The sequence below is a fragment of the Myxocyprinus asiaticus genome, chromosome 15 (assembly GCF_019703515.2).
Source record: "Myxocyprinus asiaticus isolate MX2 ecotype Aquarium Trade chromosome 15, UBuf_Myxa_2, whole genome shotgun sequence".
NCBI classification, from domain to species: domain Eukaryota; kingdom Metazoa; phylum Chordata; class Actinopteri; order Cypriniformes; family Catostomidae; genus Myxocyprinus; species Myxocyprinus asiaticus.
The window spans coordinates 10,744,796-10,770,144 of NC_059358.1; the positions used below are offsets into that span (position 1 = coordinate 10,744,796).

Consider the following 25,349-nt stretch of genomic DNA (forward strand, 5'->3'; position numbering starts at 1 on the left):
AGACCTCTAGTTGAGATTCCCATGCAGTTCACATGAGGAACACTATTTGTGTGGAGCACATGAGTAACCATTAACGGACCTAATGCCTATATGTAGTGTTTCTATTTAGTCACTTATGAAGTTCTTTGCCATGATTTTGGCCACAAGTTTGCCATCGTAGACACATTTTGGGGATTGTAAAAGATTTCTCTTATCTTGAGGCAAAATTGGCAGTCTTTGATTGCTTAGTGGGACATGTTCACCGACAGCTCATCAATTGCTTTTGCAATGAATCTTAGCCTCTAACAAAGTTCTGGAAGTGTCCGAAATTTTGCGTTACAGTGGTGCACTGTGAATGCTTATGCTTCTACAATGGCCAGATGAGATAATATACCGCCAGCGCAATCAATTGTATACTGGGACTAAAGTCTAGGTACCAATGTGTATTGAACAGTGTGACTTAATGTCGCACAGTGTGCCATGGTTTTTACCAAAGATCTCACTGGGAACATATTGTCAGACAAGCAACAATCGTAAAGGACCTTAGGCAGCTGACTCTATAGGCAATAGAGAGCAAGACAGCCCATACTTTTTTGGAATAGAGCTTTGCAATATATATATCCACAGTCTGGTTGAACCCTTAGAAAACATATTTTCATGACACTGAAAAAAGCAGAAAAGCTAAAACGGCAGTCAAGCTAAAGCAGCTTTAGTAATCTCTAATTGGCCAGGACTGTTCTAGAAGCTTGAAGCCCGGTTACTGCATTAATTTCCTGACAGTGCCCTGTCATCTGGGGGCCTCTGTTAGCATCTCTGTCAAAGGAAATGAATATTATGCTCATATACTGCTCCATGCATGGCACATTATATATTTTAATATATATATAATTTTTTATCTCAACTCAATTTACTCAATTATTAATGTACAAAAGCTTTAACCCCTCACATTAATAACACTCCTGCTCCCTATCTAACCTGTACTACATTTATATTAATGCCAGGCTTAGTTCAGAACTAATTGCTTTCAACACTAGACTTACTCTAGGCTCTTTAGTGGCCTGATCAACGTGACTTGTATGTAGCATTATGGTTCTTCTGGTATTCTCCTTAGACCATGAGACTTTAATAGCTACCTGGTCTGCTGTGTGCACTGTTTCTTAAAGAAACGTGCCGGGTTCAGTACAAGGTTGACTCAATCCTCTGTATTTACGGCATAATGCTGATTGCCACAAAAAATCATTTCAACTTTTCACTTGCCTAAGCAGCAAACTTGTCAAAAAATCATAAATCGTAGTTACTGTTAGGTTCTTGCAATGCAAGTGAATGGGGCCAATCCATAAACATTTGAAATACACACTGTTTCAAAGGTATAGCCACAAGACATAAACATTATATGTGTAAAAATTTTTTTAGTGTGATCTCATCCAGACAGGAGGATTTGCCTACTTTTGTGGGCTGAGATTGGTTTGATTTACGAACTTTCATTAAGCCTTTCTGAGTCTGTTAGAGCAGGCCAATGCTCTCTGACTGCTCTTTATTCTGCCGTTTCTACGTTTATAGACTTTTGTCATTGTATCAGTTTTAGGGGTGAAAAAAGTTATGGTTGCATCGCGATGCATCATCTAACAAAGAAATTTTGATGTATCGATTACAGAATTTAAGAATCGATTATCATTACTTTATTAACACCCAGTGTGATAGAGATACTGTCTCAGATTATACGAGCCTTCTCACTACAGATGTGATAGAGAGGGAAAAAGTGCACCTCAAAATGTAGAATGCCTATGCTGCCGAGTTCACTCTCTGCAAAACATTGGATAAGCTGGTCAATGGATGGATGGATGGATGCTGCCGATTTCAGCTTTCTGTATCATTATTCAAAACTGCCTAATTGTTATTGCTTGCTTCTCCAATTATAATATATTGTGTTTATAATATCTTTATAAAATGCTTTATTTCTACATAAACTAATTTAACTAGAATCGAACACATTCTAAATAAATATTAATGAGCAAAATCACTCTTTCACTTTACTCCCTTTATTGTAAATGCTACATAATGCATTATATATAAGGAATAGGGAGCAATTTCAGACTGTTCTGTAGGGAACTAAGCAGTTAAAAGCTACCTAATTATCTGGAAAGTGCAAATGAATAGGGAACTCAAACCCCTTTACGTATATGCTACGAGCAGATAGATTTTAATTTTGTGACGCTTCTTGATTTAGACATGGGCCTTATCTGTCTGCTAAATAGGGCTGTCACGATTACTCGATTCAATTTGATTACTCGATTAAAAAAATTCCTCGATTACAAAACTGCTGAATCGAAAATAAGACGGAAGTGATGCAGTTCACAGACGAGGGTCCAAACACATAATGACAAGAGGTGTCAGCTGTGTGACAGCGCTTCACTTTAGATTTGAAAAACAATGCAGGACCTGAAAAACCATAACATCACTTCAGAAATGCAACAGAACTCAAAAAGATGACATCCAGATTCCAAAGACCCGCTGGACACACGCGATAAGCTCATCTGCTTGTGATATTCGGTGCTGCACGTCCGGATGCGTGAAAGAAGGTGAGCCGTTTGTTTCCGCACGGGACATGCTGAACTCAACAGAAAACACATTGAAATGCACTTGTAACAGTTACAGGTTGGGCAAGGAGGAGGCAGGAACCGGCTGAACAGTCAACGTAAAGTTTAATGGTAAAATTCATCTTAAAACAACAAAACTTAAGACGAATACACACACAGTGTGGCTGCATGCATATCTCTCTCGAACTGGTGTCTCCAGCCCCACTGATTAAGCTGATTAAGTGCCGGCTGTGCACCCTCATTTCCCGGCCACGCCCTCCTCCTCGTCACACTCCTCCCCCGTCTGATTCAGGCCGGGGCGCCACCGGACTGACTTACTCCCCCCCATCTCTGGAGGGGAGACGCTGCCCTTCCGGCCATTCTGTCAGCCAGTGGTCCACTCCACCTCCTGGGAACCTGGGGGAGAGACGAGGGGAGGTGTGGGGAGAGGGAAAAGGCGAGCAGGAGACACACACAGAGAGAGAGGAGAGAGAGAGAAAAACTTGCTTGCCAGTCCCCAAACGCTCCTCTAACCTCTGGCGGATGGCTGCGACCCCTCCGACCCCTGGTGGACGGAACCGCTCCTCCCCTTCTTGGCAGACGGCAGTGGTTCCTCTGGCTCTCGGCGGCCGGCAGTGACCCCTCCTTCCCCAGGCAGATGGCCACGGCTGCTCCTTTGGCAGATGGCAGCGGCGAGGTCTCTGTGACTTTGCATCCCTCCTCCCTCCCAGGTTTCGGCACCACTGTAACAGTTACAAGTTGGGCAAAGAGGAGGCGGGAACTAGCTGAACAGTCAACATAAAGTTTAATGGTAAAACTTAATGGTCTTTCTCCCGAACTGGTGTCTCCGGCCCCCCTTTATCTCGTTCTCCCGCTGATCAGCTGATTCAGCGCCGACCGTACACCCTTACGGCCCGGCCACACCCTCCTCCTTGTCACAGCACTCTAAACCTATTTATATACACAATCGTTTGCAATATAGGCTTCTATGAAGCAGTATACAATAAAATAATGTAATGACAAAGACGTCTGTCAGATTTACAAAAAGTTACACATGCATTGACGGATGCACAAACACTTTCTGCTCAGTAAATCTGACTGAATCCATATGATCTAATAAGGTTATTTTCTGCAGATTGTAATTAATGTTCCATTCTGTATACATTAATTATCATTTAAATGTAAATGCGATCTTCCTCCTCATGTAAATTAAATTTCCACATTTCACATACCGTTGGTGTGTATGTATGTTTTCATCAAGTCATAATGTGTAGTATGATATCCTTGATTCATATTTATAATGCATATAACATTAGTATTATTTTTCTAATATTAAATGCAGCCACACATAAGCCAAACCTCCTTGGTCCTAAATGCATCCGTGACTGGTGTGTGTTGACTAAATTAAGAACGTTCGATAGAGAATGTAAATCATTTTTCTTGATTTAAATATTTAAATATTTTAAATATTTTCAGAAAATGTGAAGAAAAAATAAAATATTCTCGTAGTCTTTCTGCTATGTTCCCGCATATAAGTGTGTATGTCAGGACTGCACTCACCTCTTGAATGTATGACCATGATGGTCCTGGGGGCAGTGTGTCAAAGCGGATCTGAAAATTCCTGCCCAATCTTATAGCTCTGCTAATGGAGGATGTACCTGGAGGTCACCTTCAGTGTCTCCTCACTCAGAAAACAAGATAAGTGTTGTTCTTTAGAGCTTTTTATCCTCCCCCCTCCTCCCTGAGTTTCAATTTCTGTTCATATTCTACCACTCCAGGCTTTTGAAGCACATTTTCAACTAGCTTTGTCACCCACTCTGCACTTCACTGATGAAGACAGAAGCTCTGGAGGTTGTGTATTATACCTCTTTTAGTTGAAGGAATTATTGTAATTGCAGTCAAGGGGATTCAAAGCAGTTTGCAAAAGTATTCCAATGTAATCACTGCTTTGTTAATGGAACACACCTTGACAATTGGACAAATAACCTTGTTTTCTCAATCCTTGCTTTCCTGTCTCTCCCTTCCCTCTCTCTGACACCCACGCCAACACCCAAACTCTGTTCCTGGTAATATGAATTGATATGAAAAACAAAGCACTTAACAACAATTACAGTCGATCTGTCTTTCCCTTCAGCCCCACCTCCCCACCCCTTTCTCCAAGGACTGTATTAACTCCCCGATGTGGAATAACTGTTGCAACTGGCTGTTCAGATCTGTTTTGTGCATTGGGAGTCTTCATGCTAATGCATCCTCAGAACTCTAAATACAAATTAGGCTTGTTAAACAGTATAATTCATTCATTAGCAACACTGAGTAACCTTGTTGTGCGTCGAGTGCTCCTATTCATTTCTCGCTCTCGCCCCCCTTCATCTATCTATCTGTCTCTCTGTCTTTCTAATTAAAAATTTAAATATCAGTCAGTTCATTGTGGTTTTATCTCAAGAAATGCTAATTAACACATTTTCAAAAGCAGTAATTGCAATCTTGAGGATGTAATTTAAAGGGTCTTTTTCGTGTGTAGGGATAATGAGAACGGCATTCTCATCAAACCTGAGAGACGGATGCTAATAAACTCTCGGGGGAAGATTAAACAGGTTGGGTTGCACAAGTTGTATTTCTCTACACATTATAGGAATTTGTTCTGTAGGGTATCCTTTGCTGTTATGAATCAAACCCCTTGAGTGTTTTTGGCCGATAGTATGGGGTGGTATAGCCAGAGTCGCTTTAAGGCAAGTCAGGCCATGTTCCCTGGGCAGCTATTTTCTAGTAAAACAAGTACAGCTTCTATCTACTTGAATGGAGAAAGACCGAAATCTACTAAAAGCTTGGTTAAGATTACGATCAACAACATTTTTCAAATCAGCAATTAAATCTTACAATAATGCTATTATAAATTGTTTATTTAACTCAGGTATGCAAAAAAAAGGAAAATTGATTTCAGGCTGGTTCAGATAATGTGCATGGTGTATTCCTGTGTAAACAGACCAGCGATGTCTCTATTAAAAATGCAACTGGCATTTAAATGTAAGGCGGGACTTCAATTCCTACAGCCGTCATATTGAGTATTATGATTTTTCCTATTCATTTGTATACCAGTCACCCATCCCCTCCTATAATATCTCTGGAATAGCCTAGAGGTGTAAGATCTGGGCTCGTAATGTTGTAGGTTTAAACCTCACAATATGTGATACAATAACCATTGTACCCTTGATCAAGCCACTTAACCTCTGGTTGATCCAAGTTGATTGTCCCTATACTAAGTGTACTCTAAGTCACTCCTCTTAAAAATTTCCTCTAAATGATGGATTAGTAGGTAGAATAAACTAGAATGAAATTAAGGTTTTGAAGCATTACAGTGAAGGTGAGATGTTCCATTGAGCAGGAGTTCCATCCAATGAGAGGCACGAGCCTAGCTCAAAGATGCAGGGTCTGTTCCAAAACATAGTGAGCTGCCTTGCTGTCTCCTGCCTACATAGGCAGCTGTCTTCTATGTCAGCATCCTTACTTAAATGATGCCTCATAAGATAATTTTTGTATTGTTTTCCTGTAAAAATATCTAGAAATCCTTAAAACAAGATCAATTTGATTTATCTTGTTTTAGAAACAACACTACAAGTGAAAAAATCTACCAGTGCTGAAGAAGTAATCCAAAGTATTTAGAATACGTTACTGACCTCGAGTAATCTAGTGGAATACATTACAAATTACATTTTACAACATATATTCTGTAATCTGTAGTGGAATACATTTCAAAAGTAACCCTCCCAACCCTGCATGCAGCGCAAGCAAGACTCGACTCGCAACTGATTTCAATACATGTGACGCAACAGAAACAATGCAATCCTCTAATGAGCATAAAACACACAGCACACACATATTTTGGGTAAAATAGTCTGTTTTGTGTCATTGTAACAGTTCAAGGATGGGCAAGGAGGATGCGGGAACCGACTGAACAGTCAACATAAAAGTTTAATGATATAAATTAACTTAAAAAAACATAAAACATAAACGAACAGACACACGTGCAGCGCGGCCACGTGCATCTCTCTCTCGAACTGGTGCCTCCGGTTCCTTTTATCCCCCTCCCGGCTGATTAGCCCGATTCAGCGCCGGCCGTGTGTCCTCCCAGCCCGGCCCTGCCCTCCTCCTCCTCACACTCCTCCATCGCCCAACTCAGGCCGAGGAAACCACCGGCATGATGCGCTCCCCTCCCCTCTCTTCCTGGAGGGGGGCGTTGCCCTTCCAACCATGCCTGCCAGAAGGTCTTCTCCACCTTTCTGGAGCCCTGGGAGAGACGAGAGGAGGGAAAAGGGAGAAGGAAAGAGCAAGGCGAAGCAACAGAGAGAGAGGAGAGAGAGAAAAAAACTTGCTCGCCGGTTCCCGGACACGCTATCGCCTGGTCCTCAACAGCTCCTCCACCCTCTGGCAGATGACAGCTCACTCTTCTCCCAGAGGATGGCTTTGTTTCGGGGGGTGTGACATGAGCGTGAGTGACACTTGTAATGTTTCAAACCTTGAGTTCTTTATGCGTGATTGCCAATTTTACAGTATATTTACAGTATTTTTAGTACATTTTACACTGAAATACATTTTGTTCATATGGCAGTTTTCCACTTGGGTAATCATGTGTAATGTACTCTTAGTACTTAGAACTTAGAAGTGTTGCTTTATGGTCAAACGTGTTGCAGATCTGGCATGCGTTACCAGCTATTTAACGTACAAGCAGGGTAACACAATACGCAGACACTACACTCCATTTATACAGCTTTAAATAAAGCCTAAATAAGACTGTATGGGTAAATCTCAAATCAAGAAAAGTTCACGTAAAATAAATCAAAGGGGAAAAAAATAGAAATTATATTTTTTTTAGAAAGAACTTGGTCTAATTTTAGGCCTTTAGGCCTTTTTGTGCATTATAACATTATTTTCTTGACAATTAAGCACATTTCCCCTCCCCTAATTCTCTGTAGCCTAGTGTAAAGTAAAAAAAAAAAAAAAAACTCATTTACATTATTATAATGTAAAAACATTTTTTTATTATTTACATTTTTGAAGTATAGTTGTATACATAGTCTATCATAGTATTTCAGAATCAGAATGAGCTTTATTGCCAAGTGTGCTCACGGACACAAGGAATTAATTTTTTTGGTGATAGGAGAAACAAGTACACACAGAAGATTACAGTGAGACACAGAATATAAAACAAGGTAAGAGTATAAATAGACATACAAAAAATAGGAAATATAACGTAGAATGGCATATGTACTTGTGCAAGTGTTAATATATGTGCAAGTTAGGGGTATGTACGGTTAATGAATTAAATATGAGTGAATTTATGCAGATCTGGCATGCGTTACCAGCTATTTAACGTACAAGCAGGGTAACACAATACGCAGACACTACACTCCATTTATACAGCTTTAAATAAAGCCTAAATAAGACTGTATGGGTAAATCTCAAATCAAGAAAAGTTCACGTAAAATACATACATGTACATGAGATATTTATTTACATTATTGCACCAAGGGGAGTCCTGAAGGCGGTTTAATTGTTCATGTGGTAAATGGCCTGAGGGTAAAAATTGTTCTTGTGCCTAGATGTCCTGGTGCTGAGTGCTCTGTAGCGCCGGCCAGAGGGCAACTGTACAAAGAGGGAGTGGGCAGGGTGTGTGGGGTCTAGAGTGATTCTACCTGCATGTTTCCTCATTCTGGAGATGTACAGGTCTTGGAGGGTGGGCAGGGGGGGGCACCAATAATCCTCTGAGCAGTCCTGACTGTCCATTGTAGTTTCCTTGTGTCTGATTTGGTGGCTGAATCAAACCAGAGAGTTATAGATGTATACAGGACAGACTCAATGACGGCCGAGTAGAACAGTGTCAGCAGCTCCAGTGGCAGGTTGAACTTCCTCAGCTGGCGAAGGAAGTACAACCTCTGCTGAGCCTTCTTTACAATGGAGTCTATGTGGGTGTCCCACTTCAGGTCCTGAGAGATGGTAGAGCCCAAGAACCTGAATGACTCCACTGCTACCACAGTGCTGTTCAGGATGGTGTTGGGGGGGGGAGTGTGGGGGGATTTCACCTGAAGTCCACTATCATCTCCACTGTTTTGAGCGTGTTCAGCTCAAGGTAGTTGTGACCGCACGAGACAGCCAGCTGTTTAACCTCCCTTCTGTAAGCAGACTTGTCACTGTCGCGGATGAGGCCGATGACCGTGGTGTCCTCTGTAAACTTCAGGAGCTTGATAGTGGGGTCTTTTGCAGTGCAGTCATTTGTGTACAGGGAGAAGAGCAGTGGAGAGAGAACGCATCCCTGAGGAGCACCAGTGCTAATAGTGCGGGTCCCAGATGTGAATTTCCCCTGTCTCACTAGCTGCTGCCTATCTATCAGAAAGCTGGTGATCCACCGGCAGATTGGGGTGGGCATGAAGAGCTGGGTCAGTTTGGTTGAGATAAGATCAGGCATGATTTTATTGAAGGCTGAACTGAATTCCACAAATAGTATCCTTGCATGAGTCCCAGGTCTGTTGAGGTGTTGCAGGATATAATGCAGTCCCATGTTGACAGCATCATCCACAGACCTGTTTGCTCAGTAAGCAAACTGAAGGGGGTCTAGCATTTGTTGTGCTTAATTCAATTTATTTAGATTTAAATAAAAAAAAATCATTGTTTAGGCTGCAGTAGCTTATGATTTCTTTTGATTTTAGTGTGAAATTTGAACAGATGCTGAGCTCTGTATTGGCATTGAAGTCTGAGTTGAGATGTAGTGGAGCTGTAAGGATAGTATAGGTCAGCAAAGTTAGTGGAGTTCTGTCAAAGTGACAATGGCAAGTAAAGTGACCTGAATAGGTAATTTCTGTTGGGTGGCACATTCCGGATGCTGAAGCCGACCCATAAAAGCAGGAAGCAAAATCCACATAGCTTTTAAGGTGCATTTTTTTCTGTGTAGAGGTGGGCTGTTTTTCTCAAAATCCTAGCCAGAGTTGATTTAATAGCTGACTGGCCCCCATGTTTTCCCCTTATTTTTTTTCTCCATCCACTTTTTCACTCTTTTCTCTTACGTCTTAGTTTTATAACCTGCCCTATATGCCAAGTATTACTCTACTGAACTACCATACATGGTTTAGGACTTTGTCTTTGACTGTCACTCTTGACGGTGTTGCCGTTGCTGTGCCGTTAGCCGTATTGTCTTAGGAATGTCTTGTTTGCTTTATAGTGTCATTTGGTTAATGGTGTTTTGGGTTAAAAGTGTTTCGGCCCGTTAAAAGTTTTGAGGTCGCCTCACAGACAGATTCCAGCTGTAATATTGTATTATCCAAGCCAAACTCAGCTGTATGTTTTGTATCCAAGTCAAATGCGCATGTTTTTGGTCAAACACCAAATAAATGTTAATTTTGAGGTTGGTACATTGTAGTTCAACGGTTGCTTGCATTCTCTTGGACGTAACGTAAAGTGCCATCACCCCATTCTTTTCTGTATGCATCCAGTTGGTGTTAACTGTATATTCTTCTGTGTTTATCTTCAGTCCCTAAAGTTTACTCTGTCTTCAGTATGTGCAGTTTTTTAGTGTGTAAATGATTAAGACGTAATGCAGTTAAGTGAGGAAGAAGTCAGGAAAGTACTACTGCAGAAAGTTACTCCATAAGTGCCAATATCAGTTCAATAGGAAATTGGATGGATTACAGATGAACCGTGTCTAATGTATTCACATGCTGCAGTCAGCAAGCAGATGATCGACGGTTCTGCTGATTTCAAATGCCTTCTCACAAATAATGCCAATTATCCTATTGAGCTTGGGAAGAGCATTGCTTCAGTATTTTTCCTGATACTTCTTGTGGGGGAAAAAGAAAATTATAAACTCTTAGAGTATATCTAAGCAATTTTTACCTAATTAAACACAAAACAACAGACATGTGCAGGTTAAGAGTTAGTTTTACTCTGTTGGTGATAGCAATGGTGTTTCCCTGCAAACTTTGCTGTTAAAGTCAACAAAAAAATAAAAAATTGACCCTATTTACTTTCACTTTATTCTAAAGAAACAAAAATGTTTGTCTGCATAATTCTTTTTTTAAAATCAAATTATAACTTGCTTAGCCTCTGAAATGGATTTCCGTCTCCGCTGATATAATAAAGTTGATGATACCATGAGTGTAACAAAACATCTTTACAAAAACGTAGGCAAAAAAAATAAAATTGTAATAGATGTAAATGAATATACCTTTTAGATAATGCTATTTTTCATCATGCAGGCCATACTATGTAGTTTGATGTCACCAAGTTAACGCTTATCCTTTCCCCAACAGACCATAAAGGCGACATCCCCACTTGGTGACCCCAGGGTGACCTACAACTTGGAGGAAGGTCAGGTTCCCGAGACCAACATGCCTGTGCGCTTTTACATCAAGCCTAACAGGAGGGATGGTTCTGCCTCTATTCTGGTGGCAGAGAATCTAGACTACGAAACCACACGTTTCTTTATGCTCCGCGTGCGCGTACAGAATGTGGCGGCTGTACCGCTAGCTTCCTTCACTACTGTATATGTCAACATTACAGGTGAGATATTTTCATCATCTTCTGTAAAATACAATGTTATAACCTACTCCTTCTGCCCTGTGGCCCTGTTAATTTAAGCAGTGTTGCTGAGTAAAAGAGTAAAAGAAAAAAATAGGAAAACTTTACCAAATTTTTTGGCTGTACCATATAGTAATGAGTGATAACAACATTCATATACCATAGTATTTCAAAGGGCCGAATTGATGCCCTACTCAGAGTTACGCAATTGTGGGGATGGGCTGGGGGAGGGGGATTTTGGCGAGGCAACAGTCTGACATGGGGCTCACCTGACGATCGTCTGTGCTCCGCGACTGCTATTGGGTCCTTGAAAAACGTATAACGTGCGAGGAAGGCCAGGTGGTGGAATTTCTGGTGTTCCCCTAGGGTAAGATGGTGCCCCCCTAGGGATTTGGTGCCCTATGCAGAATGCGTAACATGTGTATATGGATCGGCGGTACTGGTATTACATAATCCATGGTACTTCAAAGAATACCATGGTACATGTCCATATAAAATAAAATATTCAAAACACCAAGATATAGTTTAACCATGCTATGTTTCCAAAAACATGGTATTACCATGGTACAACAAAAATTATGATATTACCATAGTAAAATGTGAAAAAAACATAGTATGCCATGGTATAACCTAAATAAAATTGGATATTACCATGGAACAATGGACAAAAAACATGGTAAAACTGTAGTATAACCAAATTATGATATTACCATGGTGCAATGTCCAAAGAACATAGTAATACAATGGTACTTTTGTTAGTGAAAAACAAAGAGAAAGAAAGAGAACAAATATTTGAAAGAAATCTATGACAGAATGATAATAGTCCTTGTTGACACCTTTCACTGGTGCATTACAAATATGCCTCGACAACCAGTTTCACGTTGCTTCTGTGCCCTCGGAGAGGTAAACACATTTGCGGTAGTTCAGCAATCAGCATTTCATGCCAACGTAGTTTCTCAGAAGCACAGCAGTGTCTGATCTGATTCACTGATTGTGTTTGAGGCGCTGAAACTAATGTTTTTTTTTTCCCCTTTCTTCATAGCTCATTTAGCCTGCGCTGTGCATTTGTACACAAAAGTGTTCTATGCTGTCATTGAGTGTATGTGGAAATACAGAGTGCTGATGAGTTCGTGATAGGCACTGGGGGTGTGGGGGCAGAGTGACTGTGTGTGTGATAGGAACGGTGAAGAGCTTTGGCACCGAGGCACAACATTTGAGACCACATCAGCATTAATTACGAGAAAAATGGAGATTGAAATAGGAGAGAAAGGGAGACAAAAGCCCATGAAAAGCTAGTTAGAGGTGCTGTAATCAGTGAAGAGCTGAGAATCCAGACAATAGACCCCTGCATTAAGTGAATTCATATATTAAAAATGCGCACACAGAGGCAGAGCCAGAGATTTCAATATAGAGTTAAACATTTCTTATCAAATTCTTCAAAGACCATATTATCTGAGCTATGCTATCACATTAATTTTGTAGCTCGATACTCTTACTGTTTGTCGACATTTGTCTCAATTTCTATTTCTCAAAGGCAAAGTTAAAACTTACAATTACACATAACTGAGAACTCCCCAGCTATAAAACGGTAGCCTCTGAGCAAAGCAAAAATTCTGTAAAATACCAACAATAAAAACATCAACAGATGCATTGACAAGATGTTTTCTTGTTATCTGACATTTGTCCACATGTAACATTTATTTCATTGTTGTTTTTATGTGTAACAATTTGCTCTCTTTCTTATTACCCTGGTCTTCAGATGTCAACGACAATGTTCCTTTCTTCATGTCATCCACGTATGAGGCAACAGTACCAGAGGGTGCAGAGATTGGCACATCAGTGGCACAGGTCTCAGCTTCTGACCTGGACTCTGGCCTCCATGGCATGGTGAGACCTCTCTGAAACCGTTCAATCTTGGTTCTCTCTACTCTAGAACTACCAAAACACTGTCATGACTTTATGTCAGTTTTTTTTTTTTTTTTGCAAAGAGTCTTAGATGATTCATTGCATTGCACATGAGCATATGATGTTTTGGATGCTGGTCCCCAGCATGGTATATCTACCTTCTTTCTCAATCAACCAGCTTTGCTCAAAAAAAGAAAGAAAAAAGAAAGAAAAGAAAACATGTTGATCCACCTAGACCAACACTAAACAAGCATAAACCAGCCTGGACCACCATATAACTTCATGCTGGTCTATGCTGGCCTTCTCAGCAGAGCAAAAACCTTAGTCACTGATTTAGTCCTGATGTGTCCATATTTCTCAGATGTTCATCTGTTTTGGCACTCTCTTCCATATAGATTAACTACATTATTCTAAAGGATCAAAGTGGTGACTCACAGTTCTTCAGCATTAATTCCTACACGGGCATCATCCAGACACGGGCCACCTTTGACCGTGAGCAGAAAGGCTCTTACTTGATCGAGGTCCAGTCTCAGGACAGCTCAGAGTCAGCCCGGCCCAGCCAGCAGGGCCAACCCAACACAGGTGTGATCCATCAACCTTCAAGTCTTCTTAACCTCTCGGTCCCCCTGTTTCTCCCCCCACCAATCACAGCAGGGCACACTAGCCTCCAGGATGAGCTCCATTCATTAAGGCTCCAATGATTCACTCCTAATGAAGACCAAATGCCATCCCAGGGATTTGTATGTGATATAGGCTGCATATAATTTAATAAGGCCGCAGTTGGAATATTTAAAAGTCATTAGGATGTTAATCAAAACAGTTTTGTATTAATGATTTCTTGTAAATTGTTTACAGAAAAATTCTCCATAACTTGTTCAATGAAGCCTGTGTACATAACACATAATTCCCAGTGCAATAATTAATACACTTTGTTGTTAATTATATGTTTTCCTAAAAAATATGAAAGTGATATACATAAAATATATGGTTAATATATTCTAATACATTATTAACCTATTCATGTTTATACATGTTTATGCATTAGAAATCATAACACATTAAATAAAACCTAATTGTGCTTAATTCATTAGATTGTTTAAAGGTATAGTATTTTAAAGGTAAAGTTAATAGTGTTTTGTGTGTTAAAATTATCTCTGATATACTAACTTAATATGTAAAGGCAACTATAAGCTATTAAAAGTTTAATTCCCCCAAATTCTGGAGATAGCAAAACATCGCTCTGTTGGAACAGCCTGACCAGCTCAACAAAGCAACATTAGCTTAACCAATGTTGGGTCTGAGACCATAAAACTGATTATAATGTGTATTAAAAAGCCATTGTGAATGTATTTTAATGCATTTTAAATAGGCTTCAAGAAATTGTTACCAATTTTTCTTGAGAGACTGTATGTATTAATGTGATTTGGAAGTAATACACACCTTTTTGTCCCACAGATACAGCCTATGTGAGGGTTTTTGTCACTGATGTGAATGACAACGCTCCAGCCTTCTCTCAGTCTGTGTACGAGATCAGTGTGGAAGAAGACAAGGAAGTGGGCTATGTGGTCATTACCGTTACAGCTAACGATGAAGATGAGGGTAATTTTTACACTGCATGCAGCCATAATCAAATATTTTATTCAGGTGGCCCTGTCACTCATCTTTGGTTTTTGTTTTACTTTGTTTTTGATTTGTTTGTTTGTGTACAGATGTTTGTTCTGACAGCCCACTGATATTTTTGACAAAGACAAAGGAGGAGGGGTTGAAATTACTAAATAAATCTAGGTGGAAAATGCACTCCTTTTTGTGCTGAGCTTGTTAGCAAATCTCTGTGGTAGATGTGGGAGTAACATTTTCAGTCCCTTATTTGATGTTTGTCTCTTTGATATGTTTCCTCTTCGTTGTCTTCAAGAAAATTATTAAATAAGTAGCAAGCCCTCTCTAATGATGGGGATAAACCCTTGAGTGAAAGACTTTGACATGAGATGTGTGACATCTGAGCAATACCTAAACTCAAACAATAACGATTGAGATTTTTTAAATGGAACAGAATAGCTCTGCCCTTTTGAACAATATAGTGAAACAATGAAAGTGAAGTATAATAGCAGATTTTTGACCAAAAAAAAAAAAAAAAAGGCATTACAGGTTGCTTGACTAGTTATTTATGGAGAAATGAAATAGGGTGCCTTGAACAAGCTGCATAAATTGGAACCTTTTGTCACCCTAACAAAAAAAAACAAAGCCTCAAAATGATTCCATCTGCTAAAAAAAAACAAAAAAAAATAAAGGTGTTTTTTATTAGGAACATTTCACCTGAAAATGAAACTTTTGTCATCATTTATTCGCCCTCACATCATTCTAAATCTGTATAATATATTCAGACTCCAAAATTGGCGCAAAAAGCACCATAAAAGATCCATAAATATGGTCCATAAGACTTGTGCGCTATATTCCAATTATTCTGAAACCGTACCGTAGCTTTGTATAAGGAAAAGTCCGAAATGTATTATTCGCATCATTATTTGATGATATTTAACTCTATCATAGTTCTCAAATCTCAACCATGCTCACATTTTTTGGACCTTGACAGCCACAGTCCCCATTTTGAAAAAGAAAACTCTTTTTCAAAACATATATATTTTATAAATAATATATCTTGGATAAGGAATATCTATTCATTTGCATTCCACAGAAGAAAGTAAGTCACAAAGGTTTGGAAAGACAAGAGGGTGAGTAAATAGTGACAGAACTTTCATTTTTAGTAGAACTACTCCTTTAAAATTACATGGAGAGGCAGAGAGTAGGACTATGTGCAGTGTTGGTCCTAAGTGCTTAGCACAGGTGTCTGAACATGTCGACGATCAATATTAGAGGAAGTTAATCCATAAAACATGGCACAATGCCATTAAGCTACAGACTTGCTGATTGGCATATTTTCCTCGATGACTTTCATGTCACTCAGCAGGTGATGTGTCTGAATGTGTCTGAAAGTCTCTTCCTCATTCTGAGTGAATCTGACGAAGCATGTGACATGTCCAGGTCACATTTAACCTTAAAATCAATGAGAATTAGCATTGAATTCTCATTGAATTGGGGTTGAAATGAGCATTTAAGTTTTATGCAGAGACATCCATAACTAAACCCGTTTTAGGTTGATTTCCTCATAAAGTGTAAACACTGTGGCTCGGTAGCACAATCAAAATATTGCCGTGTTTATTCGAGCATCCTGTCATGTCCAACATTGCAAAATTTGGCCCAGCTTATGGCGTAAGTTTGGTGCAGGACTATCTGTTTGCTGATGAATGGTAGACAGAGGGAGTGTTTGGAAAAGTTGCAGTTCTGGCACAGAAATAACTTTTCACCTTTAATTGTACTAACAACAGGCTTAATTTTCTTAATGCAAAAATTATTTCTTATTTTATTCTTTTAATTTTGGGGTGAAATATGATCCAGACATATTTTTGTAGATTCACCTTCAACTTTTTAAGTATGTTTCTCACTATGCTTTACTTGGTTATGTTGTGTGTTTGCAGATTCAAGGGCAAGCTGGAACTGCAGGAAGTTCATGTTTATTTCAGTAGCACACAGACTTTACAAAGATGTAACTATAGCTGTTACACCATCTTAAAAAAGGCGGTCTGTATTCTTTGTCCTTGTAATGTAAGATGCCAGTATTATCATGTGTACAAACATTGCTGACAGCGAACTTTACCTTATTGTTATGCATTGTTTGACCTCTCGAATGAAATATGGCTGTTTAGTAAATGTTTTATTTGTCATTAGAGAGCTACTTATCCTACAGACAAATTCAACACTGCCTCAAAACATCATCTTAGCTGCTGAAACCATGTGAATGCATGAGCTACAGTATGAATTAGCTTGCCAAACTATCTGCGATCAGTTAATTTAGCATCGGTTTACTGTGTGACTCATACAAGTTCATTTTGGAGAATTCAGGCCATTACATCAGGGCTCAACAATAAGAATGGCCTATCTAGCCTATCAGACCAGTGCTGTGTTGTCACTACATCTTACATATGATGATCTTGTGCATAACTTGCTATGCCTTGCAAAGTTAAACATCTGGATTTCTGTGGTGTATTGAACATTGTTGTTGTGAATTCTGCTTATTTAAACATGTCACCAAAGTAGCTTCTGTCTTATCTAGCTTATCTAACTGGCTAACATAGATGAGATTTCGTTGCAATTGCGAGAATGACTTGTGATAATTTTGGAATCATCAGTAATAATGGGTCAGAAATTACAAACCAAACAGTAATGCCATTTTTCTTCAGTAAAGTAGGCTGTATGAGAATAGTTCACCCTAAAATCAGGCAATGTTAGGCAGAATGTTAGATGGAAAAAATCGCTACTATTGAGTTTCCTTCAACAACCATTGAGTTGCTCCTGATAATCTGAGCACGACAGCCTTGGACAAATCACCTATCCATCCAATGTAGTGTGCCAGCCTGTCTGTCTGCCCACCCCCTCATTTCTCGTCCTCTGCCTGTCACCTCCACACATCTCAATGATACGATTCCTCCACCTGATCTCACTCTGATTTTCATCAGGGCATGGTGACTCCGACTCATCTGTCAACATAAACAAACAGGCGGGAGCGCGACGGCTCTCACAGCAACATGGCTTCACTGTTACATATGCATGACAAATTACGTGTGGCGTGGAGCCGTGTCAACAAGCAGGCTGGGGTGAAGGAGACAGGGCCAGTGAGATGAAGACACGCAGGTGTCTGATAGCTCATTAATGATGAGACGGCATTGCTGGCAGAAGAGTGGCGTGACCTGCCACGGCTGAATGGACAGTCCAGAGCCAGGCTAATATCTCACGACTGTTATGAAGGAGAATGCAAATCAGAACTTGATGTCCCTCTGTCCCCCCTTCCAACTTGAAAGGCACATTGAATGAGATCGCCATTAAAATGCAATATTTCATATTACACTGGGGATGAAAATGGGGAATAGGAATAATTAGGAACTGATTTACAGGAGATGATGAATTTTACAGTCCTGTTAAGTGTTTCCTAAAGCTGATTAGCAGCACCCTCTTTGAGCTGTTCATTAAACTCCAGACTGATTTCAAAGATAGAATATGTAAAACATGCAGAACTTTCTTGAACGGTCAAATGAGCCAAAGGTCTCCTAGACTTTTCTGCTGTCATTCAGCACCAGTGACCATCCTATAGATCAGTGCTTCTCAACTGGTGGGGAGCAGCCTCGCAAGCCTGTTCTGATAGTGTTGCAGACAACTGGGAAAAGGCAAGGCTATATGCAAATAAAAAATACAACTTGCCACATAGTCAAGATAGCAAAATAAATACTGTAGGCTTCTCAACTTTAAAAATAGAGAAGAAACGCTTCTCATAACTTTTGTTGTTGATGTCAAAGGCTGTGTGTCCAACCAAACACTACTGCATGATTTGCGCTCATTCTCGAAAACAATGAATAAAATGACTCAAGGTAAAAAAATAAAAATAAAAAAAAAAAGTACCCAGACTACATTAAATACAGGTTCACTTGCAACAAGGATAAACATGGTTTGTGCCAAAACATTGTGTCATTGAGTTATTGGCTGAAGAGATTAAAAATATTTTAATAATGTAATTATTTTTATCTACTATTATATTAATATTATTAATATTAATAATTTTAATATTTGATTTTAAGGACATTTTCGTTTACTTTTGTATGATTTTTTAATTGTGTTGGGTCGCCACTTGATGTCCAATGTAAAATCTGGTTCCTGGAGCAAAACCAGTTGAGAACCAGTTGCTATGGATCCCAGTAGTTGAGTTTAAGCTGGTTGGCCTTTGGTGGCGCTTTGGGGAGAAGGGTGTGCCATATGGCTCGGCTGGTCACTAAGGAATCCGCTTCTGGCAAATCACTGGAGCTCCCCTCAGCAAGTGTCACAACACATCGCACTTCACATCCATGATGGCCGTAGCTAGGATGAGCATGACACTTTCTAATGAAATCTTCACACATCATGCCCAGATGGTGTTTGTCTCATAAAATCTGATCCAGCCTGGTAAACAGAGCTGGAACGAAACTGGAGCCATTCACTCCTGCAGTGTACCATGGGTGGACAAATCTTGTAGGAAAGTGGAAAAGATAGAATGTGGTGCTTGTTTTCTAGGATACTTTTTCAATCACTGTTCTGTGTACTTAAAGGTGTGTCATTTCTGAAAAAAGGCAGAACTAAATGGAAACTATAAAAAACAATGAATGCTTCCAAACTGAGTTCCCAAACGCTCCACCTTTTCCACACCACCAATCTACAATTGTTCGGACAAACTAGTCAATTCACAGCTAAATGGTTTATCACAGGTAGTCTCATCCCAAACTAACACCATTGGTTGGGCCAGTTGTTATGTTGACTGTTTTTGACTGCTTAAACGAGTCTACAGTATGTTTTGTTACACTCTTAGGGAAGTCAACCTATAAATGGCTTGCTTATACTGTAGTTGTCTCTGTACATTAAACTGCACCAGCAGAAAGTATTCTGACAAAAAAAAAAAAAAAAATCATGCATTTTGTCTGGTACATTCTCACAGGAGAATTTCTCACTCTTAGGTCAAACTATATACACTGAAGGTAAGACGACAAACCATTAAGTGGGTATCATATTTCATATTGGATCAGAGAAAGGTTATTTAGTCTAATGCTACTTCTTATGAAAGGATTACATGGGATTTCTTTAATTATATATTGATTAATAGAATTATTGTCTATATGGTACAAAACTATATGTAAAAAACAGTCTTTATGTGACATTTTGTTTGTGGAAATGCATGTATGTTGTATTTTGGCACAATCATATAATGTGTGTATTAGAGCTTTCTTTGCCTTTATGTAATCCTCATCAAATGAGCACAGATTAATGCTGACATTCTCTTTTTATCCAGCTCAGCCAAGCTTAACACTTCCTTGAATGCTAACACTTCCCAAACCCCCCAAACAGGTGCCAATGCCAAACTGCGCTACCAGATTACCGTGGGGAACACCATGGGCGCATTCGATGTGGAGCCAGAGGTTGGCACGATTTTTATTGCCCAGCAGCTGGACTACGAGCAGGTGCAGCGCTACGAGTTACAGCTGGTCGCATCGGATGGAAAGTGGGAAAACCAGACAATGGTTGTCATTAATGTCATCAACCAGAATGATGAGGCACCTATTTTCACTCAAACCGAGTACCATGCCAGAGTCACAGAGGAGCTTACGGAGCTGCCTGTTCTTGTACTAGAGGTGAGGGGTTAAAACACTCAAGCTTACATTGACTTAAAAAAATATTTTTAGACACTTTCTGGTTGTCAGACTTAAGTGAAATATGTTTATAGTTAATGTGATGTGACTCTGCTAGGACATTGTGAACTTGAGATACACAAGTGGACATACACCCACTAAAAATCTTCTTGGCTTGGACAAAGTTCATTTGAAAAATTGCCCCGAAAAATAAAGTTAGTTCTGAGAAAAAGGTCTAGCATCAATTGTTTGCAGATGCCGCATAGTTTAATATTGTTAGATAATGCAATGACATACAGTATGTTCTTTTTATATGTGTTACTTGAGCATGTTAAAGTGCTCCAAATACTTTTTGCAGCCTCTGTATAGTATTTACACTGTATAAACTATACACTCATTGAAATATTATGGATGCACAACAGGTGCTGAGGATTAGAAAACCGCAGGAGAATTGAAAAACATGGTAATATTCTTGTAGAGAGGCTAATCAACCTTGGCATATTGCTGAGATGTAGAACTGATTTTGTGTGTGCCTTGTACCTTATGCCATAAATTGGTTCCAGTTTTGTTGTGGGTTGCCTTGAAGTGATATGTAATGTTTATTAATGTGATCTTGAAGTTAAAGTTTAAGAAGAAAAGAAACCCTATTTGAAATGAATGCTTTGACACACCTTGCCATGGTTGTCATTCTCCGCTAGCATGTCTCAATATTTCTGTATTGTGCTATCAGTAAAAAAAAAAAAAAACTTCAAAGGCTTTGCATAACCAAACTGGATAAAAGGTGGGGAGAACAATCGCATTCCTTTGCTGTGACTATACACTTTTAATTGCCTCATATGTTCTGTGATCAGTGTGTTGAATTCAAATATACATTCCTCTTTTTTCCCCACTGCTGTTCTCCCAGGTCTCCGCCACAGATCCAGATCAGGAGGCGGACCAGAGTGCAGTGCGGTATTCTCTACATGGGCAGGGTGCTGGTAGTGAATTTACCATTGATGAGTTGAATGGTAGGATCTATGCACAGCGGCGTTTAGATCGCGAGGTTCGTTCGGCCTGGCAGTTCCTTGTACTGGCCACCGATGAGAACTGGGCTGGTCTAACGGGGTTTGCCGATGTTCTAGTCGATGTGCAGGATATCAATGACAATGCACCTGTCTTCCTGTGTGCCACGGATAACTGCTCTTTGGGTCATGTACCTGAGAACTCCCCAGCAGACACTTCCATAATGGAGATGCGGGCCACCGATGTAGACGATCCAAAAGCTGGCAAGAACGCTATCCTGACATACAGAATTGTGCAGAATGTGCGTAATGAAATCAATCTTAACCTCTTCTCCATCAATCCAGCCACTGGCACCATCTATACCGTTCTGCGTTCTTTGGACAGGGAAGTGGTGGACAGATATCTTGTTGTGGTGGAAGCTCGGGATGGAGGAGGACTTTCCGGGACAGGAACAGCCACGATTGTGGTTTCCGATGTAAATGATCACCCTCCAGTTTTCACCCAAAGGGTCTACATGGCGTCAATGCCAGAGAACTTGGACATCAACAGCGAGGTAGTGGTAGTGGCTGCCACCGATGGAGATGAAGGTGAAAATTCAGTCATGACCTTCAGCATCATTGGTGGAGATGAAGACCGCAAGTTTTTCATTGAGACGGACAAGGTGAACCACCGTGGTGTGGTGAGGCTGAAGAAGAAGATCGACTTTGAGAAGCCACATGAGCGCACTTTCAACCTGACCATCAAAGTAGAAGATGCTGACTTCTTCAGCCTGGCTTACTGCGTCATCCAGGTTGAAGATTCCAATGACCATGCACCAGTCTTCTTCCCACAGTTCTATGAAGCTGGTTCGATGTTCGAAGACGTTCCAGTCGGCACCATTGTGGCTCAGGTGACTGCTGTGGATTTGGATTCTGGTCAAAATGGGAGGTTCACGTATAGCATTGCCCCAGAATCTGACCCCTTTCAGCAATTTTTGGTGGACAAGAGTGGTTGGGTTGTAGTGGCTGACTTTCTGGACAGGGAGAAGGTGTCCCAGTATAGGCTCATGATCTTAGCCACAGACATGGGCAGTCCTGCTCTTACCGGTTCTGCCATTGTTCTAGTTACCGTACAGGACGTCAATGACAACGGACCAGAGTTTGAGGCTGCATATCGGCCCATTGTATGGGAGAACACTATTGCGCCACAAGTCGTTCGCATGAATGACACTTCGGTTCTGCTACATGCCATTGATCGAGACACATCGTCAAACGGAGGGCCTTTTTCCATCCGTCTACTGATGTTAACTTCTGATGTGACCAACTTTAACTTGACTGACCTGCGAAATGGCAGTGCCATGATAACCGCTCTCCGCACCTTTGACCGGGAACAACAGAACCAGTACCTTCTCCCCATCCTGATGATTGACAGTGGCTCTCCTCCAATGAGCTCCACCAGTACTCTTACTGTCATTATCGGAGACAAAAATGATAACCCCCATGCTCCTGGACACAGCGAGTTTATAGTGTACAACTTACAGGGTATGTTCCAAAGGAATGTCATTATTCTGCTGTGCTACCCCATTCAAAAAGTATAATTGCGGTATCATGGTACAGTGGTGGTATCAATTGGTGATACCATTGTATTTCAACATATACTATGGTACTGTATGATTAAAATATTCATGTAATATGATATAGATAAATTACTCCAGTGTACTTCAAAAAAATATCATGATACTACCATGTTGTTTCAGACATTTACCACTGTAGTATTATGGATGGTATATCAAAGTACAGTATACAATAGGTAATAGGACCACTTAAGTACTTTCATGTAAGACTAACAAACATGTCGGTAACATTGTACCATGTCCAAAACCAAAACATGGGAGAGTCACATTAATTTTTATTTGTTACTTATGTTCATGTTGTCCCCTGCAATAATCTTTTTAGTTTGTAATGCTATCTGTAAGCTTAATACATTGCATATTAAGAAAGAAATGTAGTATTACTTAAAATATTTTTAGCATTTTCTCTTTCCTCTGATGTTAATGCATTAACCCTCTATTAAGAATTTGTCACATAGCTCAAACATAGCAAGGCATTAAAATTTTTACTTAAATCCTAGGTTTAAGAGCCACATAAACAGGAGCCATTTTAAAAGATGTTGATTTCATGACTAACAGGATTACAGCATTTCGTTTTTCCTTTTGGAGAAATGGCAATGTTGCATGCTAATAGCATCATATCCCCCCCACTGTGCTGTTTAAGTGGGTCCATACGTGCCAATGAGATGCCCTGCTTTTTGCTTATCTCTTTAAAGATATGTCTGTCCCACCCACACACACTCACACACACATTGCCCCAGGTATAGCACAGCCTGGATGGAGGTAGCTTTCCTCTAACCTCATTATGTATTTTCCCCAGGTATACTCCCCACCATGGTACTTGGACAGGTTCAATCCCCTGACCTTGATGATTGGAGCGAAAAGGTGTACAAGTTTGAAGGCAAACCCCCCAGGTGCTTTGATCTTCTATTGATGTTTCATTCAAACATGACTGTGTAAACTGACACTGACAAGGCAAGAAAAAAAGAACAAAAGTAAGGCAATGATAAAGAATGAGAGCATGCTCTTGAGCGCTGTATATTGGCTCACCGACACCTTGCCTGTCGCTTGCTTTTTAATACTTAATCAAAAATAGAATTCAAAATTCACTCTGAAGTCAGACAAGGATTCTCTTCAGGTAAATGATTAGAACAAACATTGTTGGCTAGAAGCTCTCTTTAATCGCTCCATGAAAGTGATGATCTTTGTCAAAACAAGCCTCTGTGACTTGTGCCAGTGATGGCACCTTCAAGAAGAGTGATTACGCTAATACTCTGACTACAAATGCCAACTTAATCAGTTTAGTCTTGAGTTCAATCATAGTCCATTTGAAGTTTCGTTCAAAGCTGTGCCCGGAAAAGTGTTGTGGAGGATTTGCCCTCATTAATTTTGATAATTAAAACATTAATACATTAGCAGTTTGGTGCTAGCTAGCGTGACACATCTCTTGGCACCGAGAACATTGCTTCGATCCAGGCAGTTTTTCATTTGCTTACTTGACAGTTAAGTACCTAATTTGGCACCAGAGCTGAAGGTCACATTCGAGCTGGAACTCTATTCTTGTTATGTGAACATGATTGAATTTAATTTCAGCAATGGCTAATGTGAGTTTAATGACCTTGGTGCTGAATTTCTCGTGTTATTTACATGGCAAAGAAAAGCATCAGTACAAATGGTATATTATACAAGTCATAAACAAGTGCTGATTTAATAGAAGTGCTAGATTAACTGAGCTTTTTTAGCACATGTCCTTCATCCCCATAGTGAAGTGTGGTCGTGCATAGACTTCTTGCATTTCACACTTGAAAGAAATTTTTAACCCTGGTTAAATGTAATTGTGGGTTATCTTGTTCCATGTTTCACAGTGTTCATATGTTACCTTGCATTATATGTACATGGTCTTGTTTTCCATTACGTTTCCATTAAGTTAAGTTTATTAAAAAAGTGAACTTCGTTTTCAGAGAATATATCTTGATTTAACTTTATTTTTCTTACCCCACTGGAATATATATACATACATACATATATATATATATATATAAACAAAGATCAATTTGCCATTTGGGAAACCTTGAGTAACCTAGAGAAAGTGTATGTATACAGAGGGAGAGTGTGAGAAGGAGTGAGAGTTGTGTTGCCCAGCTGTTCCTGGAATCTCTCCTATTCAAAGCAGCAGAAGTGTCCCTGTCATCCTCAGACAGAGACAGGAGTTGACATAAGTTCTTAACCGATATACACACTGCCATTAATAATACAGCATGAGTCATTTTACAGCATCACTTCTGTGCACTGCACTGCTGCCCTCTCATGTGTGATGATCTAGGAATGAATCTGGGAATGACTCTCAAGTTACTGTACAGTTATTTTCCCTCCGGTGAATCTCAGTATAGTGGAAATAACAATAAAAATGAAAATTCTTTCATAATGTACTTACCCTCATGTTGTTTCAAACCTGTATGGCTTTGTTTCACTCTT

The 25,349-nt window shown here is 39.9% G+C and overlaps 1 protein-coding gene across 1 annotated transcript in view; it reads left to right on the plus strand.

Annotated features, from left to right (window-relative positions):
* LOC127453442 (neural-cadherin-like) overlaps positions 1-25,349 on the plus strand; it is a 212,896-nt gene that overhangs the window by 164,045 nt on the left and 23,502 nt on the right. The window contains exons 13-19 of the mRNA XM_051719776.1: positions 10,853-11,102; positions 12,880-13,007; positions 13,421-13,607; positions 14,481-14,624; positions 20,004-20,287; positions 21,189-22,806; positions 23,695-23,788. Of these exons, the coding sequence (XP_051575736.1) occupies positions 10,853-11,102; positions 12,880-13,007; positions 13,421-13,607; positions 14,481-14,624; positions 20,004-20,287; positions 21,189-22,806; positions 23,695-23,788 (2,705 nt within the window). The remainder of the gene's footprint in view (positions 1-10,852; positions 11,103-12,879; positions 13,008-13,420; positions 13,608-14,480; positions 14,625-20,003; positions 20,288-21,188; positions 22,807-23,694; positions 23,789-25,349) is intronic.